This window comes from Musca domestica, unplaced genomic scaffold (genome assembly GCF_030504385.1).
Source record: "Musca domestica strain aabys unplaced genomic scaffold, Musca_domestica.polishedcontigs.V.1.1 27, whole genome shotgun sequence".
In the NCBI taxonomy this organism is placed as follows: domain Eukaryota; kingdom Metazoa; phylum Arthropoda; class Insecta; order Diptera; family Muscidae; genus Musca; species Musca domestica.
In genome coordinates, this window is record NW_026712286.1 from 5,187,809 (window position 1) to 5,208,227 (window position 20,419).

General features: G+C 37.1%; 2 protein-coding genes across 4 annotated transcripts; one reads left to right on the forward strand and one right to left on the reverse strand.

The window, feature by feature from the left end:
• Positions 1-13,107: 13,107 nt before the first annotated feature.
• Positions 13,108-17,741, reverse strand: LOC131803157 (uncharacterized). The gene is made up of 3 exons (XM_059124242.1): positions 17,661-17,741; positions 16,465-16,618; positions 13,108-16,272 (listed from the first exon to the last, which is right to left on the reverse strand). Exons 2-3 carry the CDS (start codon positions 16,576-16,578, stop codon positions 14,833-14,835), a joined length of 1,554 nt encoding a protein of 517 aa, XP_058980225.1. The 5' UTR covers positions 16,579-16,618; positions 17,661-17,741; the 3' UTR covers positions 13,108-14,832.
• Positions 17,269-20,391, forward strand: LOC131803156 (zinc finger protein 260-like). Of its 3 annotated transcripts, none has more exons than XM_059124239.1 (2): positions 17,269-17,502; positions 18,361-20,391. In XM_059124239.1, exons 1-2 carry the CDS (start codon positions 17,284-17,286, stop codon positions 20,092-20,094), a joined length of 1,953 nt encoding a protein of 650 aa, XP_058980222.1. In that variant the 5' UTR covers positions 17,269-17,283; the 3' UTR covers positions 20,095-20,391. The 3 variants fall into 3 exon arrangements, with proteins under 3 accessions (XP_058980222.1, XP_058980223.1, XP_058980224.1); XM_059124240.1 differs by lacking the exon at positions 17,269-17,502 and adding an exon at positions 17,512-17,635 and having other exon boundaries at positions 18,361-20,389; XM_059124241.1 differs by lacking the exon at positions 17,269-17,502 and adding an exon at positions 17,944-18,063 and having other exon boundaries at positions 18,361-20,389.
• The last annotated feature ends 28 nt before the right edge of the window (positions 20,392-20,419 follow it).

Consider the following 20,419-nt stretch of genomic DNA (forward strand, 5'->3'; position numbering starts at 1 on the left):
AAAATGAGCTCGAGGTAAAGCCATTAAAATTCCCAAAAGTGCAAGAACTTACACTGCAACAGAAAGAAAATAGACTCAAAAGAACTAAAGAGTTGCTTCGCTTGGTTTGGCCGAAAGTGGCGAACTGCCGAAATTGGCTTTATCCGATGAGAAAACATTCATTATTCAGCAGTTTGTAAACAAACAAAATGATCCGCTCTTGTTTACTTGAGAGGGGTCAACTGAAAATGTGCACCTTCGGTTGGCCACCAGAACTCAAGCCACAAGCCAGCCTGGTGATGGTGTGGGCCGCCATAACAGCCGATGGTCGCTCTGCGCTCGTATTAATCGACCGAATATTATAGCGAAAATATTCTAGAGGGTATATTAAAGCCTTGGGCACGCAAACGTGGCATCAGAATAAATACCGAACATTATCGAGAAAGTATTCTGGAGGGTGTATTAAAGCCTTGGGCACGCCAGCATTTTGGCCGCAGACCTTGGAAATTCCAACAGGAATTAGCACCATCGCACTCAGCACGCGCTACCCAAGAATGGTTACAAAATGAGGTTCCTTGCTTCATTTCCAGCTCACAATGGCTACCAAAATCTACGGATACCAATCCGTTGGACTATCTGGTGTCTGGAGTATTTTGGAAAGCAAGGTTGGCACAAAAAAATACCAAAGTGTCGATCACCTCAAGCATGCGCTTCGCCGAGAATGGGCCAAAATACCGCAAAGCAACATTGGGGTAGCTCTTGATGGTTTCATTGGCCGTTTGAAGGCCATAATGCGTGCCAAAGGTGACCAATTCGAACAAATCTAAACTTATTCTAAAGTTTGATGCTATTTCCGACCATTTTTTGCTTTCATCCAATAAAATTAAAAAAAAATTGTTGTTGCAAAATGGTCAGGCTTTATCCCTTTATTGTTGTTTTTATAAAACAACGTTTGTTTATTAGTGGAGAACGATGGTAATGTTTACCAGGGGGTATGGCAGGGAATACCTAGGTTTCGGAAAGAGCCACCAATCCTCATCAGTTCCCTTGTTTTTTGTCTGGGATATTCTCCCCAGAAGTTATTTTAAAATTAAAAATTATGGCGTTTGACTTTGTTGCAGTTTTTTATCTCACCCTGTACAATGAACTCGGGCTCAAAAAACTTTAAATAAATTAATACCTAATTTTTTTTCCTGCGCTAGTTTCATTACTTTATTATCCCACCACACAAAAAAGGCTAATGGCACCTGTATTCCGACTATGGCAATCAAGCAATTTTTAATCAACTAATTACACTTTAATGCAAAAACATGATAAAATAAATGCCTTTGACCAGCTATTTCCAATTGCCAACGAGTGGCATAAAACACGTGCCTCCCTACCCTCCCACCTTGGCCACACAACAACATTAAAACCAATTTCCCCAGATAGTTACAAATCAAGTGTCACTTCATTATTTGTTGACCACCGCAGAACTCAAATAAATGAAATGGCAAACTTGGAATGGCGTTGTCAAAGCCAACCAACGACCGGTAGTAGTTGGCCACAAGAGACACAAAGTTTGAGCGGCCGGCAACAGAGGCAAGGATGATGATGATGTAATATAAACCAATACAACACCAACAACAACAATGACAATGCCAACAAATGGAGTTGTCAAGAGACAACATTACGGCAATAAAAGTTAATCATCTAAAATGACTTTGGATGGATTGCGTGGGAGCTGAAACTTATATATCCTTGGAGGAGGAGAGGGGGAAGGCAAACTATGACAACAAATCTTGGCATGGCACAACAAATTATCCGGAGATCACAAAACAGGTTCATTACTGACATACAAATCGAAAAATTAAGGAAAGACAAACAGGAAAGGACTAGAAAATGGTGCGGACTTGCTGGGAAGATTGCATAACTTGCCAGAAATTTAAGTTACTCTTGAATCTTAAGAATATTTTAAAATGCTATACAAATCGCTTTTCTTTTAAGGGCTTTAAGAAAAACAATTCCAATTGGGACATAACTATCCAACACGCCATCAGATCATCACATCATCATCATCCTCGTCTCAGTCATTCCCATAAATGATTGACATTTATGTCCCAACGCCAGCCATTTTTATTGGTCATCTGCTCTCAAGCTACAACTATTTGCCTGCTGGCCATTTTTTGATGGACGTTTGCATACCCCACATTTTTGATGGCTGATCTAAAACTAAAACAAAGGAATTATCTCCGTACCATCATCATCATCGCCGACAACATCTCCTCAAATCGACTTTAATGGGAATTTTATTAATCTCCCATGAATTGACGCATGGTCAACATAATTTGGTCAGTTGATGGTCAGTTTAGTAGATGGATGTTGGTGCAAAAAAAAGCGGGTGGCTTGTTTAGCTAGCCATTGACCAAAGACCATGTCTAGGGGAAGGGGTAATTTGATACAAATTTTACTTAAGCAGAGTCGTGTTTTTATTTGTTTCCCCCAGTTTTCATCTGTTCTCCATCCCTCTAAAGATAATTATTTTTATATGGGGGTTCTCCGAGACTTTCCTTTTATGCTTTGTGGCAAATTTTGATTGATTTAGTTTTCAAGGTCTGTTTAGAGTTTGGGTAACTAAATGCTTTATTATGGTATTAAATTGGAGCAATAAGTAACGAAAGGGAGTTGTAAAGGAACACTGAGGGTATATAGTGACAATATCTCAAAGGGCAAACTTTTTAATTTTAAACATTTAAAAATATCAGTCGGCTTAACCGACGTAAGAAATGTTCCGATCTCTACTGTCTTTATAACAGATCTTGTGGTGATAGACATATTGAGATATGCCAAGTATGAGTGGAATCGAATGTTTCGCATTGTATGAGCCTCATGGATATTCAAAATGTCTAACCTTTGTGGGGGAGGTACAAGAAGAAGTGGACTGATATATTCCATCTTCACAGCAGACGTTGGGTTAATAAAAATAGTGTGATGTGTGTAATTTGAAGACAATCGGGGTCTTACATCACATTTGATTAGAGTTATAAATATTCAAAAATTTTTGGACTAGACCGGATGCTCCCTTCAAAGTTATCGTGCGCATCAGCCAGCCAGACAGACGGACATACATACATCGCTAGATCGACTCCAAATGTCCTGAAACGGATTTGGTCCAAAGAGACCTTTTTGTGAACAAAGATGAAATTTTGAACAAATCATTTGTTTGGCCCAAGGACGAACCCTATTGAAATTGGAGATAATTGGTAAAAAATTAGATATGGCTCCCATATATATCTTCATCCGATTTGCCTTTTGATTGTGCACCAAACGAGTATAATCAGCCCGAATAGCATGGAATTTTGCACATACAACCAAATTAGGCCTGAAAATAAGTATGCCAAATTTGATCGAAATCTGTTCAGATACAGCCATAGCTCCCATATATATTGTTCATCCGATTTGTTATTTTAGTCCTCCGCAGCCGTAATATGCACTCTGTAACAACAATATTTGGGGAAATATATCAAATAGAGCTCAGAAATACATTTGCTAAATTTTACCGATATCGGTTCGGATTTGGATATAACTCCCATATATAACTTCGTCCGATTTACCTTTTATTGTACACCAAACATCTAATATTTGCCCAAATGGAATGAAATTTGGCACTTACGACCGAATTGAATCTAGATGCTAGTATGTCAAATTTGGTGAAGATCGGTTCAGATATAGATATAGCTCTCATATATATTGTTCATCCGATTTGTTATATTTGTTACCCACAGCCGTAATGTGCACTCCGTAACAACGGTATTGAACGAAATATATAAAATACAGCTCAGAAATATCTTTGCCAAATTTCATCAAGATCGGTTCAGATTTGGATATAGCTCCCATATATATCAAACGGACAATACAAGTCCGAATTTAAAAGATACAAATGCTTCGGTATATTTAGTTTTAGAACTTTAAAATATAATTATAATCATAGCGTGTATGATTGAATTCTCCCATAAAAACTTTTATGGAGCTCTACTAAATTAGCAAAATGGTGTAGGGTATCATAACGTAGGCCTCGCCCGACTTTAAGGCTTTCTTTACTGGTTTTTAACATAATTATAACTGCTTTAAAGCCCAATGTTGATAGGTCCTATGATTTACTCCAAATAAATTCCCAATATAAATTCTTTTGTTACGGGAGCTCTACTAAATATGTCGGTCCCGCACGACTTTTGATTTTCCTTACTGTTTTTATACCCTCCACCATGGGTAGGAGGGTATATTAACTTTGTCATTCCGTTTGTAACACCTCTAAATATTCGTCGTAGACCCCATAAAGTATATATATTCATAATCAGCATAAAATTCTAAGACGATTTAGCGATGTCCGTCTGTCTGTCTGTCTGTCCGTCTGTCTGTCTGTTGAAATCACGATAGAGCCCACATTATTTGACGTAGACCTTTGAAATTTGGCACAAGTGTGTGTATTGTCCCTAGGATGGTTGGTATTGAAAATGAGATATATCGGTCCACGTTCTGGTATAGTCCCCATATAACGGTACCTCCCGATATTCGGTATTTTGATGATTTATGCCACATTTTTTTCACGGATTTATCTGAAAATTGGTATTTGTAGGTCATGACGGGTCCCTGAGCGTGTGGCAAAACATTGCATGTATAGGTCCACGTTTTGGTATAGCCCCCATATAACGGTACCTACCGATATTCGGTATTTTGATGATTTATGCCACATTTTTTCACTGATTTGTGTAAAAGTTGGTATTTGTGGGTCATAATGGGTCCTAGTTCGTGTGGCGAAACATTGTAATTAAAGGTGCACGTATTGGTGTAGCCCCTATATAACGGTACCTCCCGATATTCGGCATTTTAATGTTTTTTGCCACATTTCTTCTAGTGTTCTTTTACCCTAGGGTGGAGGGTATTAAAAGTTTGGCCCGGCCGAACTTAATGTTTTTTTACTTGTTTTTCTTAAATTTAAGATAAACACAATGGACTAACAAGTTTTCGATTGGTAGTAACCCAACCTAACGTCTCCGCAACGAGTGATGGTCCTATACATTTCATTTTCAATATCAACTATCCTAGGAATTCTATCAATACCTGTGCAATATGACAGGAGACACACAGAGGGGTATAACTTACTCGAATGGAATTTTATGCATATTAAGTATATATGACCTTTATTGAGACTCCGACGAATATTTCGTGGTATTACAAACGGAATGCCAAAATATTTGCCAGATTTGTTTCCCTTTATGACGGGAAAATTATTTTGTTTTGACAAATCAACTGATTGCTTTCAAGTTTTGTTTGTGGGGTTTCCATATTGTTTACTTCTCACAGTTTTCTTGCAAAAGAGAATAAAAATAATCTTACTCTCTCACAAGATAGTTGCCAGTCAATTCATGCAGGCAAATAACTAAATAGACCTATGGAGATATTGTCATTTTTGCCAACAACAAAGCACAGTCTGGAAATGGATTTTTCTGTTAAATTTACTAAGGAAAAGATAGAAAAATGTCTCCCAAGGACCTAAATTATTTAATATAAATGTCTCATTACATATTCCGAAAAGTATTTCCCTCGGTGCTTACTTACCATAAAACTTTCATAATTCTTCTTTATTCTCTCTTCTTTTTATTGTTTCGTAATATTAATATTAATTATTAATGTTTATGGAGCATTAATTGGCTTTTCATCTAATTGTTAATAAAAATGACTTTATTATCGTCGGACAAGGCGTCAATGCCATCATAATGTCATTATCAGCAATTCTGTCTTTAAGTGATTTCGGATTGCAGCAAAACTTCACTCGGCCATGTTGTCACATCTTGGGGCCATAGAATTGAATTGGTCACAAAAGTTTTGATTTACAACTGTCATAATAAATTTCAATCAAAGTGGTGACAAATTGTTATTGCATAAAATCATAAAACATTAATCACAACAAATATGAAAGAAGAGAAGGGGAGGTGGGGAAACCCACTTCGGAGAACATGGGAATATTCATGAATGAATTCCCAAAAGAAAACAATTGTTATACATAAATTCCTCTGAATGTGCAGGTCTAATTACCCCCTTTTTGGATGATAATGATGACGGTCCACATGACCAGCAACCAAATCAAGTCTCAACTCAACTGCATTGTATTGTCCGATATTCAAAGCCAATTAAGATTTTGATTTGACAATTAATCATCAGATGACAGACATACTGAAGGAATCTCAGTTCGGAGCCTTATCATCAGAGTTATTTTGTGATGACCACTATAAAGATGTTTTTTTTAGCTTCATATGACCGCCATCCCACCATCATCTTTGGGAGAATAATTCATTTTCAATCCGTTATTGTTTTGCTTTTATTTCTCCTTTTTTATTTCTCCCTCCCTTTTTTCTCTCAGAGATGAAATTTACATGATTTGGCAATAAATCATTTCAATTCACTTTATCATTCTCCCTCTCTTAAATCGGCTGGAGCATTGTGTTGTTGTTATTTTTCTAGGCAATTTAAGTAGGGACAAATTGAAATTTAAGACATGTATACACATACACATATGTAGGCAGTAGATATGCATGTATCGTGAGCTATTGAAATGGGTTGAGAGAAAAAGCAATCGGGATTAATTGCCCTTATTTGTTTAAATTGTAAAACAAAACGTTCGTAATGACCTTAGCTGTTGCGGTAGGCAATAAATAATCTTTGGATTTTGTTGGTAGGAGATTAAAATAACAACGGAATATTATGTAGAAAATCACAGATTTCATAACTTAATCATGACCATTTGAAAGTATTTTATAATAGACCACAGAAGTCCATATAAAATCCTTCAATATCCCTAAGGAGCCTTCAAAATATTTATTTGAGATATCTGAGAGGGCTCCACCAGCTTTTCGTCCGTGAAATATTTGCATGGTCTTTTGTGGATTTCGGAAGTTCTGGACCAACAAATTTTGAATATAATCTTAGGATATTCAGGGTGAGATGAAAAAACTGCAACCAACTGCAGATCATTTCTAACGAGTGGACAGCTGTTAAAATTATTCCAGTAACAGCTTATTGTTTAGAAGCGTAGAAAAGCATTTTTCTGAGAATTTTCCAGAAAAAAAGTTATTCCTGATGGTATTTAAGCGTGATAGTGTGATTTCTTTACATTTGGCTGGAAACCCACAAGTGGCTATCGTTAGAGCGCTCCAGCATTTAAATGTGAATAAATCTTTTGTGTCCCGTACCATCGTTCGTTACCGTGATACTGCTAGCGTAGCCTGACGTTAAGGAAGAATACGGAAGAAAACAGCAACTTCAGCAGAAATGGTTCGAAAAGTAAAGAAGAGACTTGATCAAAACCCGCGTTGCAGTGGCCGAAAAATGGTACGTGAGCTGAACATATCGCAATATTCCATTCGGCAAATATCGAAAAATGAGCTCGGGGTAAAGCCATTGAAATTCCAAAAAGTGCAAGAACTTACACCGCAATAGAAAGAAAATAGACTCAAAAAAGCTAAAGAGTTGCTTCGCTTGGCCGAAAGTGGTGAACCGCCGAATTTGGTTTTCTCCGTCTCCGATGAGAAAACATGCGTTGTCCAGCTGTTGTAAATAAATGAAATGATCGTATTTACTTGCCAAAGAGGTCAGCTGAAAATGTGCACCTTCGGTTGGCCACCAGAACTCAAGCGCCGGCCATGGTGATGGTGTTGGCCGCCATAACAGCCGATGGTCGCCCTGCGCTCGTATTAATCGAACGTGGCATCAGAATAAATGACGAATATTATCGTGAAAATATTCTGGAGAGTGTATTAAAGCCTTGGGCACCCAAACATTTTGGCCGCAGACCTTGGACTTTCCAACAGGACTCTGCACCATCGCACTCAGCACTCAGAATTGTTACAGAATGAGGTTCCTCGCTTCATGGCAACCAAAATCACCGGATACCAATCCGTTGGACTATTGTGTCTGGAGTATTTTGGAAAGCAAGGTTGGCACTATAAAATACCAAAGTGTCGATCACCTCAAACAAGCGCTTCGTCGGGAATGAACCAAAATACCGCAGAGCAACATTCGGGCCATAATTGGTTTGAAGGCCATAATTGGTGCCAAAGGTGACCAATTCGAACAAATCTAAATTTATTCTAAAATTTGATGCTATTTCCGAGATTATTGCTTTCATTCAATAAAATTAAAAAAAATGTAAAAATTATGGCTTTGGACTTTGTTGCAGTTTTTTTTTATCACACCCTGTACCTTTGTTAGTAGAAAAGATAAGGTTTTTTTTTAGTAAAAATTAACTCAGGAAGATCCTCTAAAATCTTTTAAACGCTGTTTTAGGAATCTTCAAAAATGTTCAGGCCACTAGAAAACCTCTTTCACCTACAAGACCTCTAGCGGACTTTTTTGTATAGAGAAGGCATCTTGGCCTCTGGAAGGTCTTCCATCATAGACGAAAATTTATCGGTCTGCTCTATATAGAAAGATTTATAAGAATATTTGGTATTTGCATAAATAATCTGAAGAAGGCATTCTATGTCCAGTAATTCCTATATCCAAGAGACCCATTGAAGGTAGTCTATGTATAGGCTATCAAGAGTACCTTGAATAAATCGTTCCATTTAACTTTTCCCATGCCATCCAAAAAAACATATGGAAACTACATTTCAAAGGTAATGAATACCTTGCTGCCGTGGGATTAGTTCCCATAGTTTCTCTCTCCCTCCTGGCGTTTATGTGGGCCTTTTGTTAGAAATGTTGTTTTTCATTTTCAACTTCATAAAGTAATTATGAAATATTAAAGGAATCAAAACAAATTTATTATTATGTCGGAATTGAATGCCGTACGGCGGAGATGCTGCAGTTAGTTGCCTTCCAAATGATGATGTAACATGAGATGCCAAATGCACGGTTACACACAGATGCGTACAAAGCATAACATGCTCATTGCAGAACAAATCATAAGGGTATTGCTTTGGCAGAGCTATGGAGCAGAAGATCAAATTTCTTGCCACCTCTGAAGCGATGCAGAGTAAATGAGGTTGCCCATGAAGTTATTGTCTGTTGCCATTGGCGAGTTAGGGGTAAAGGATTTCTCATCCTCATCTCACCAGGCCGGATGATGTATTTAATTATGAATTGTTTGTGTAAATAGTTGATAATAGAATTTTGAAAACAAAACTTTACGAACAATAAGCATTTTGAAAATTCCCATTGCAGTGGAGTAGAACCACACGTGATCCGTTAAGTTTTTTCGCAAGCAAACAAGCGTGAAGCATGTTTGGCTTTGTTGTTTAAATAAAAAGAGTAAAGTATCATCCCTTACGCGATTTTTTTGGAAATTAAGTGGAGAAGATATTTCTGTGAATGATAGCTCAATTTCAGAGAACGTAGGTTATAATGAATGAATATTCAGAGAATGAGAACAATTGAATGGAAATTTAATATAAAGAGAGGAGTTGTAAGAGAAATCTCATAATCAATGCTAATTGTTTCTTAAAGCAGCGGTGCTCAAGAAAAAATATCTCTTTTCCGTCAAATTTCTCTTTGCTTATTTAAATCAAGAACAAAACAGTGTTAAGTTATTATTTATACAAATATTATTTATCCATTTGCTTTATAAATTAATTTGGCAAACATTCGTGTCTAAAAACAATTTAATAGAACCGTAAAATATAAAGAAAAACAGAATTTTAATTTTCTCTTAAATTAGGGTATTATATTCAATTAGAGAATCTTCACTTCTCAAAATACCCAACCCGCATTTTTTCAGAAATTCTTTCTACTCTTCTCACATTTGAGACATTAATGGAAAAATACCTAAGATTTATGTACCTACCCCCCTCTCCCACTTGGTAACATCCTTAAAGCCCCTTATCTACCAACAATAACCCTTGACAATAACAACAACAGAACACAAATAAGACTATCAGCATCACATTACCACCACCACCATCAAGGCTAACAACAACCAATACCATCACAATTTTCAGGAGATTTCGATTATTTGTATTTATTTAAGAACTTTTGCACCAGGTTCGGACACATGCCTGTCGGCTGCATTTGTGTTGCCATTGCCTTCTTCTTGTTTATCTTTTAACTAGCAAGGATGAGTGGTTAATTATCCTGAGAAGCGTGGATGTTGATTGGCAAAATGAATGGGATGTTCATTGGCAAAGGGAAATTTAATTTGGAAATATTTGAATGAATATTTTCGGTTGCTGAAGGGTTGATGTGTTTGAGAGTGGAAAGGATTTTCGGGGATAATAAAACGCTGAAACAGGAACGACTGTTTATACGCCCATCATGTGAAAACTTAAAATTAACACCAAATCAGTTGTCCTTAAAAGCCCTAAAAATTGGACAAGGAACTAACATCAAGGCCACATATCAATAGCTGCATAAAGTTAAAGTTTTTCTTATAGATCTTTCAAGATACCAAATTGCATCACATTTGCTCGGATAAAAAGGCTACGGCCTTAAAATTGATATAAATATTGGAAAATTCCCCACCCCAGTGAATTAAAAAAAAATCCGTAATTTTTAAATTTTTTTACATTCATTGAATGAAGGCAAAAAATGTCGGAAATAGCATCAAATTTTAGAATAAGTTTAGATTTGTTCGAATTGGTCACCTTTGGCACGAATTAGAGCCCTCAAACAGTCAATTAAACCGTCACACGCTGTCCGAATGTTGCTCTACGGTATTTTGGCCCATTCCCGGCGAAGTGTCTACTTGAAGTGATCGACACTTTGGTATTTTTGAGTGCCAACCTTGCTTCCCAAAATACTCCAGACACAATTGTCCAACGGATTGGTATCCGGAGATTTTGGTGGCCATTGTGGGCTGGAAATTAAGCGAGGAACCTCATTTTGTAATCATTCTTGGGTGGCGCGTGCTGAGTCCTGTTGAAATATCCAAGGTCTGCGGCCAAAATGTAAAGCCTTGGGCACGGCTTTAATACACCTTCCAGAATATTTTCGCGATAATATTCGGCATTTATTCTGAGCCACGATCGATTGATACGAGCGGAGAGCGACCATCGGATATTATGGCGGCCCACACCATCACCAAGACCGGCGCTTGTGTTCTGGTGGCCAACCGAAGGGGCACTTTTTCAGCTGACCTCTTTGGCAGGTAAACACGATCACTTTGTTTGTTTACAAACTGCTGGGCAACGAATGTTTTCTCATCGGAGACGGAGAAAACCAAATTCGACAGTTCACCACTTTCGGCCAAGAGAAGCAACTCTTAACCTCTTTTGAGTCTATTTTCTTTTTGTTGCGGTGTAAGTTCTTGCACTTTTTGGTATTTTAATGTCTTTACCCCGAGCTCATTTTTCCATATTTCGATATGTTCAGCTCACGAGCCATTTTTCGGCCACTTCGACGCGGGTTTCGATCAAGTCGCTTCTTTACATTTCGAACCATTTCTGCTGATGTTGACGTCCACTTCCTTGAAATCGGGCTACGCTACAGGTATCACGGTAACGAGCGATGATACGAGACAAAAAAGATTTATTTACATTTAATTGCTAGAGTGCTCTAACGATAACCACTTGCGAGTTTCCAGCCAAATACAAAGAAATCACACTATCACGCTTGAATTCCATCACGAATAATTTTTTGAAAAATTCTCACCAAAATGTTTTGTACGCTTGTAGACAATATAATGAGCTGTCACTGGAATAATTTTAAGAGCTATCGGACGAGTGGCTTAGAAATGACAGCTGCCTAAAGGTGGTTGCAGTTTTTTTTTTTCATCTCACCCTGTTACATTGATTCTTTTTCGATTTTTTCCTCAGATGAGGTTTTTATATTGTGTTGATCTAGAGGTGGTTTAAAACTTTCCTAAAATTAAAGAAAAATGTCATTGCTGTTGGTCCTTGGGTCGCTAAAAATATTATTAAAAACTCCAAGATTTTTAGTCTTAGGTCGCTCCAAAAATTTTCTCAAGAACTCACTACTGCTGGCCTCAAAATCCTGAAAACCTATTCTTAAAAAATCCGAGTTAAGGCCTTCTGAAATATTCTTAAAAAATCTATTTACCATTTTTGTCTTAAACAGGGCTGAATTTTAGTTTGCTCTCTTAAGGTTTCCAGAGAAATTTGTTCTTAGTCTCTTCCTTTTTCTTAGAATATTTCCTTTGAGAAAAAGTATCTCTCTTTCCCCCAGTTCCCACAATTTATTATATGGAATAGCACACCAAATATTCCTCGCAATTTTGAATCATTTGTCACATCATAAAAACCGTTTAGAAATTTCCCAACTACATATAAATTGCATTTGAATAAATTTATGACAGCTTTGTGATCTCCACCCCCCCCCCCATTCCCCACTGCCGACAAGGATAACTGTGAGAAAGAAATGAAAATATTGTCGATGCAGCATCAGCAATGGAAATTCAATTCCACTTGAGATTTACTTTTATTCGATTATGACTGCAGTGATTTCTGTCTAAAAGAAAAAAATCTCTTCCTCTCTCTCTCTCTCTCATTCCACACAACCACACAGGACTCTCTTGCTTTAATACTCTTGAAACATATTTTGTAATATTTCATATTTACTGCATTTTCTTGTGGTGGGCTGCCGTTTGCTTCTTCGGTGTAGGCAAAGAGGTGTCGTTAGAACACACAGATGAAGATAGGCAGCTCCCCTAGGAAAACTTAAACGATAACTGAGAGCATATTTAGGCTTTGTGTTTTTACTTATTTCGTTCGTTCGTTCTTTGGTATTCATGGCATGGGAAATAGATATGTCATGGAATGTAAGAAATGTTCAAGTTGAAGTGTTGGAAATGTTTACTGAAACATTTTGGAATTACTTTTTTTCACTTCTTTTGCTTTGTAATGGGATTTTTGGCTTTCCTGTTTTCCATGGTTTCCTTTGCAAATGGGAAAATCAATAAAGTATACTTAAAGGTGGTCTCGCGTGGTGTGTGTGCGGCTGCATGCCAGGCTAAGGCATTTTTCAAATTTTGCTGATAAATATGATGGAAATTTATCTGCGACAGGGCCATTTCCTTGTATGGCATGGGGATTTGGGCTAAACAAATTACCCTGGAAAGGAAAGAGGGGGAGGTAAAGGAAAACAATTTAAATTCTGAAGGTTTTTGTGAAATGAAATCAAATGCAATTTTTTAAAATTATTTTATGTCATTTATTTTAGAATTTGTTCAGGTTTTTGTACAAAAATCTTTAAAATTAACACTACGGAATATAAAACAACTCAAATGAGCGTAAAGGTCTTAATTACATTAGATTTTTTAAAAAATAAATACATACAGGGTGAGATAAAAATACTGCAACAAAGTCATAGTCAAAAGTCATATTTTAAAATTTTTTTTTTAATTTTATTAAATGAAATCAAAAAAATTCGGAAATAGCATCAAATTTACAATTTTTTATTGTTCGAATTGTTCACCTTTGGCCTTCAAACGGTCAATAAATCGTCACACGCTACCCGAATGATGCTCTGCGGTATTTTGGCCCATTTCCGACGAAACGCTTGCTTGAGGTGATCGACCTTTGGAATTTTTTTTTGCCAACCTTGCTTTTGAAAATACTCCAGACACAATAGTTCAACGGATTGGTATCCGGAGATTTTGGTGGCCATTGTGCGAATGGGAATGAAGCGAAGAACCTCATTTTGTAACCATTCTTGGGTGGCGTGTGCTGAGTACGATGGTGCTGTGTCCTGTTGGAATGTCCCAGATATGTGGCCAAAATGTTTGCGAGCCCACGGCTTTAATACACCATACAGAATATTTTCGCGAAAATATTCGACATTTATTTTGATGCCACCGTGGATTAATACTAGCGAAGAACGACCATCGGCAATTATGGCGGGCCACACCATCGCCATGGTCGGCGCTTGAGTTCTGGTGACCAACCGAAGCACCGAAGGTGCACATTCTCAGCAGACCTCTTTGTCAGGTAAACACGATCATTTTGTTTGTTTACAAACTTCTGGACAACGAATGTTTTCTCATGGAGTTCGGTAGTTCACTTCTTTCGGCCAAGTCAAGCGAAGCAACTCTTTAGCTCTTTTGAGTCGATTTTCCTTCTGTTGCGGTGTAAGTTCTTGCACTCTTTTGGAATTTCAATGGCTTTGCCCAGAGCTCATTTTTTAATATTTGCCGAATAGAATATTGCGATATGTTCAGCTCACGAGCCATTGTTTGGCCACTGCGACGCGGTTTTCGATCAAGTCGCTTCTTTAAATTTCGAACCATTTCTGCTGATGTTGCTGCTTTCTTTCGTGCTTTTGTTCGCTTGTAAACAATATAATGAGCTGTCACTGGAATAATTTTAACAGCTGTCGGAAAAGTGGCTTAGAAATGATGTTGCAGTTTTTTTATCTCACCCTGTGTATTATACCTATGCTATTTACAAAAATATATTTGGAAACTAAGCCTAAAAAATTAATTTTTAAATTAATTAAAAAATACATAAATTTTATTATTAATAATAATTACATACGTTTATTAAAAAAAAAAACAAGAAGTTTTAAAAAAATATTGTTTTCAACAAAAGATTAATTTCTAAAAGATAGCACAAAGGCTTGAAAAAGATACGGGTCTTTCATCAACAGAAGACCTTTTACAGAGGCAAGGTTTCCTGAAGAAAGTGGCAAAGCTTTCCAGAGATCTCTCATAAATATAAGACCCTTTATCCATCTAGGGAAGGCTTTTTATAGAGAGAAAACATTTTAACATCTTCACAAGACAAACAATTTTGAATAATTTTCTTTAGGAGGTAATCCTTGACATTTAGAATGTCTACGATCTCTAGAAGAGCTTTACAATGTCTTCGATCTATAAAAGACCTCTAAAAGCCCTTATAGATCATCTTCAACCCCTGGAAAACCTCATTACTTTGCCAACATCTTTCTCAATTTCTCGGTTATGGCACCTTTCCTTGGTCGTTTGTTGTTGACCTTCTTTGTTCTTTTTGAATGGGAATTTTTTGTACTTTCCGAACATGTAGAAATAGATTTTTGTGTAACGGCACTCTTAGGCTTGGATATAAAGGAACTTTTACTATTCTCACTATAAAGAAATTTCTCATTTCTTCTTTTGCTGGTAATGGGTACGGGGGAAGTTACTTCCTCCCGCTGGGGTAGTATTTCATTAGAATCTAAAGCTTTGCTATGATCTAAAGAGGTTAATACTTGTATTGGAACCACAGAGATTATGGGACGATTTTCAAATTGTGTGGGTTTAGCCTCAAAGCTATTCATCGCACTGTCTTCATGGCAACTCTCCGAAGCCATGCTCGTGAGCTCACATGATTCCAAATCATCTTCGATATCATAATCGATGACACTTGATGCTTCGGAGTCAATGGGAGCCACAATCTGGCTGGTAACATTCTCATAGGAAATTCTTGGAATCGGTTCCACAATTTCATCTTCGATATTTAGAAGACTTTCTAAGAAACGTACTTCCTGAACCTTCAGATGATCTTCCATTTGGGTAATCTCCTCAAAACGTTGTCTTATGGGCACAAATTCAGGATGTATATCCATTTGGCTATTTTCCAGGTTTTGTAAATTTGAAACTAGACTGCCAGATGTATGGGAGGTAGAAGCATTGTTATTTAATTGATTAATTGGATGCGAAACGTTGTCAGCAGATGTCAAGAGATTCATCAGAAAACTCGAATTTACTTGTCTTACATCAGGCTCTGGAGTGGGAGATTGAACTTGATCTTGACTCAAATCACACTCTGGACTTGGAGATCGACCCATAAATTCAAGGCTATCATTGTTGGAATCCATGGCCAGGGTGTAAAAATTCGTTATTTCTATTGGCATTGGGGTTTCAGGTTCAGATTTTAATGTTAGAAAACCGCCATCTTCATTTATGTCTTCATTTGTTTCCAAAGTTTCCTTTAGAGATTTTGGGGAGTTACAATGTTTCCCCAAATCTTCCACTTTGGAAACCATGTTGATTTCCTGTTTATTTGCGGCTTCATTTGTTCCCAGTTCTTCATCTTCATGTGGTTCTTCTTTAATTTTTGTCGAAATGAATGCCAATTCTTCGCCCTTTTCAATTTCTTTAAAATGCCCCAGTGATGCATCTTCTTCCGTTGTTATGTCTTTTAGTTTAGTGTCATCTTCTAATGTTTTGCCAACATTGAGTGGTTCTTTTTTCACATTTTCCTCAGATGGCGTTTTGAGATCAAACATTTCGCCTAACTTTGTTTGGGCATCCATTATGGATAATTCGAAATCCTGGAAGTTCTGAATGTGTCTCCAACATTTGGAACATATTACCTTTAAATGCTTTGCCGCTTCCATATTTAAGATCTGCAGTAAAACATAAAAGAAAAAAAAAACAAAACGTATTCATGTTACAAAATATGTGTGGAAACCACAGACAGTTGTGGTTAAAATAATAGCATTAAAAAAATACAACAAATCTGTGTAGTAAACATTTCCTTGTAAGCAATGTAAAATGTGTGCTATTGTATTCTACCACCCTTTGGGACTCTCACTTACATTGGGATGAAAATAATGGTAGATTATTTCATATACTGAAGTAGCCTTTCCGCACTCGCTGTACAGCCTCTCACAATCGTTACTCCCTTTCAAACATAGGCGACAGAGCAGCATGATGGAGTTTTTCTAGATAACTCATGATAAATGATAAATTCTGCGAATAGAACACAAATAAAACGTTTAGGTATTAAGAAATAATAGGCCTCAAGCTTACACTAAATATTGGGTGAACTCGTCTAAAGTCATCGGGATAACCTAATATGATTGACATACCAAAGAAAGGGATCCACATGATCCATCTTTTTAACCAATGATTCTTGGCGTAATCCAATGCCCTCTACAACATTTAAAAGCAATATATTGCGCAATATAGGTCAAAAGATTATTTCCCATTTTAGTTCCTCACGTAGCACTGACGCAAATATTAGGATTTACAAACTTGGGGCAAAATCGGATTATCGTCTCTCTTTCTGTGCAGAATATATATTTTTTTTTTTTTTTAAATTTCGACCATTTGTGGGTGAGATACCAGAAGGAGAGGACCGATATATTCCAACTTAACACCAGATCTTGGGTTACTACAAATATTGGGATGTGTGAAGATAATCGGACTCTTACATGACATTTTGTAAGGGTTGTAATTATTCAAAATTTTGACCCTTTGTGGGGGAGGTACTTGATGGATTGTCTATTTTCGTACCTGACCTAGCATTGTCCTTTCCCCTCTATTTAAGTTACTCTTAAAACCCTTTAGACATGTCTTCTATTTGTAAGCCCACATTCATAATCTTCCCATGTTTTCCTCTAATTAGGGAAAAAATGTATTTTGTAGCACAGTGTAATTATTCTCCCGTTCCCATTTACATGCATTTTCATTTGTCCGGTCTCTTTTTTGTCGACCCTGATACAAAAGACTTGAAACGGTTTTGGTTTTTGGATGCCATTTCACACACCACCACACACACACACTCTCATTATCGTTGGTTCTATTTGTGGTCCACACTTGTGTCGGACGACGTCACACTCACACAAACCCATGTAAGTAGGCTTTAGTTTTCAATATTTCGTTCACTTGGAATGGTCGCGCATCAAGGGCATTGTGTTTTGTTGTGTTTAAATATTATCGTCTAAGAACTATATCACTTTTAAAAACAAGGATATTAAAAACAAGGTATTTCAGTATTTATAATTCGTACTTTGTTTGGTTTTCTTAACGCAAATCCCTTTGTTTATCAACTTTTGCCAATGAAAAACTACGAAATGTCAAAAGCCCCCGAAGCCAGCAACAAATGAGAACCAAGTGTGGAATGTAAAGAGAGTATGCCAGCTGGTTTTCTCTCACCGTGTTCCACATTGTGGGAGAGATATTAACAGCTGTTGTGTTGTCATTTGGGTGGGCAAAAAATAAAAACACGGATATAAACAAAATAAACATGAAATTAATAATAAATATTAATAAATAAAAATTAAATGAAATATAGCCCCATAATTGAGCGATTATTATTGATTGAAGCTATATTTATTTTTATTAAAATATTCTCAAATCAGTACATTACCATACCTTATGTATTCAACGATAAATTCTCATAGCCCCAACTGGTAATGGGGACAAAATAATTTTGAATACTGTTTAATTGTTTGCAAGGTTTATAAGGTTCAATTCCACATTTGGAATAAATTTGGGATTGAAAATCAGTTATATGAGAATCATACCCCAACCTGCGTTGATTATTCTTGTCAAATTACAACTGATTTGGCCTCATTATACCAACATTGAATATGTTTTGAGAATCTGAATAAATGAATTTAAGACTTCCAGTTACATTTGGAATCGATTTCGTGTATCGTACCCATTATGAAATTTTAAGCTTCTTAAACTCTCTTTCTTTCTTCCAGCTTAAACGAATTTTAAAGTCTTTTTGCACAAACATGTCGGAAAACAAACGCATTAAAACTGAACCTTATTTCTCAGACGACTCTGAATGCACCTCGTACGCCCTACAAGGTCAAAATATTAAAATTGAAAGTGAGCCATACCCATATGATGTTTATCAATTTGTGAAACCGGAAGAGGAAGCGTCTAAAAATCCAGAATATACTCCTCCTGCCATTGCAATTAAACAAGAACCTTTAGAAATAATATCCGAACCTCCGCCCTTTCTGGCCCTTAAATGTATTGGCTGTACGGAAACATTTAACAACGACAAATTGTTGCGACAACATTTTCTTCAACAGCATGCTCGAACAAATGATCATCAACAGATCAACTTGCCAAAGTTGGAAATCATTGATATACCTGAACTAGGCAGATATAAAGAAGAAGTCTTAAACAACGATGAGGTGGTTTCGCAACCTTTTCTTCATGATGTCCAACAAATCACCTTGCCCAAATTGGAAATCAATGATGTACCTGAAAAGGGTGAAGAGGGATGCGAAGAAACCTTTAACAATGGAGAAGAGTTGAACGAAATCATGGGGGATCATAACAAAAATCCCATTGATGATGATGATGACGAAGACATGATGAACATGGAAGAGGACGAGGAGGAGGAGGATACTGATGATGCTGAAGACAACGAAAGCGATTCAAATGGAATTCGGCGAAAATTCAGAGAACCGCCTCTAATTGCCCGCCTACGCTCACAACCGGCCAATTGGCAGCCAATTATGAACTGTACCGAATGTCCAGAGACCTTTACGGAATATTGTCTGTTGAGCCAGCATTTCACCCAGGCACATCTAAACCGTGATTTTCACATAATTTGTTGTGAGCGTAAATTTTCCACACAACGACACATTGAAGAACACTTCAGTCTGCATCGTGACCCCAATCAGTTTAAATGTAAAAAATGTGGCCGATATTACACGTCTAGAGAGGGGGTGATGACGCATATGAAACGATTCCATACATCGTCTGTGGAAAAGGAGTTTGCTTGCAAAAAATGCACTCAAAGTTTTACCACACAAAGAGGTCTAAATTTACATGACAACGTGGTGCATCAAACATCAGTGGCACGACCCCAACCCACAGTGACCGTAATGGAAAATGGCCAAACAATATATGGCTGCAAACACTGCGGTTATACCTGTGATAGTAAACGAAAATTTTCCAATCATTGGTCCCATGTTCATCGCCAGGTGCCAGGCTATAAATGTCAGAAGTGTGGTAAAGTTGATAGAATCGATGCCCTGCGCAAACATCTCAGAACCCATTCGACCAATTTGAAATGCCCCGCCTGTGGTAAACAGTGTAAACGAAAGAATGATCTAACATGTCACATTACCACCAAACATAGCGCCAATAAAGAAGAGATCCTCAAAAAACTATTGGAAACCGAAGAACCGCTTCCAGAGGCCATAAATATCATCAAAACCGGAGATTTCATTTGTAATTACTGTAATCATGTAAGCGATAGTGTGGATGCTTTACTTTTGCACATCGAGGAGAGTCACAAGCGGGAGCACAAATGCCATTTGTGTAATATGGCGTTTCGTGTCAGACGTGGTCTCATTTGCCATCTAAATCGACACAAGGGGGATGGCAACACTAAACCTAATGTTGCTGCTGACGATAACGATGATGCGTCTCAATCGAATTCCCCCACGACTCAGGTAGAAAAGGAGGAATAAATTTTGTGAGTTTTGCGATAGGGAATTTTGTTTTGCAAAGGCATTGAAAAAGCATCGGATTAATACGCATTTAAAGGAGAGTTAAAGAGGTGGAACTGGGAATGAACGCCAAAAATGAAAAAAAAAAAAAACAGGAGAAAAATCCTAAAAAAAAGCTTCTAATAGCTCCCAAGTATGTGAGACCTACCATGTCTCGAATTGTAAACTTTTTTAAATCTCATTTCTAGAGATAAATAATTTTTTACAGGTCTTCACAATTTTTGTAAAATGTCTACCTTTAAATAAAAATAATGGAATAATTAAAAAACACTACAATTTGTTTTTT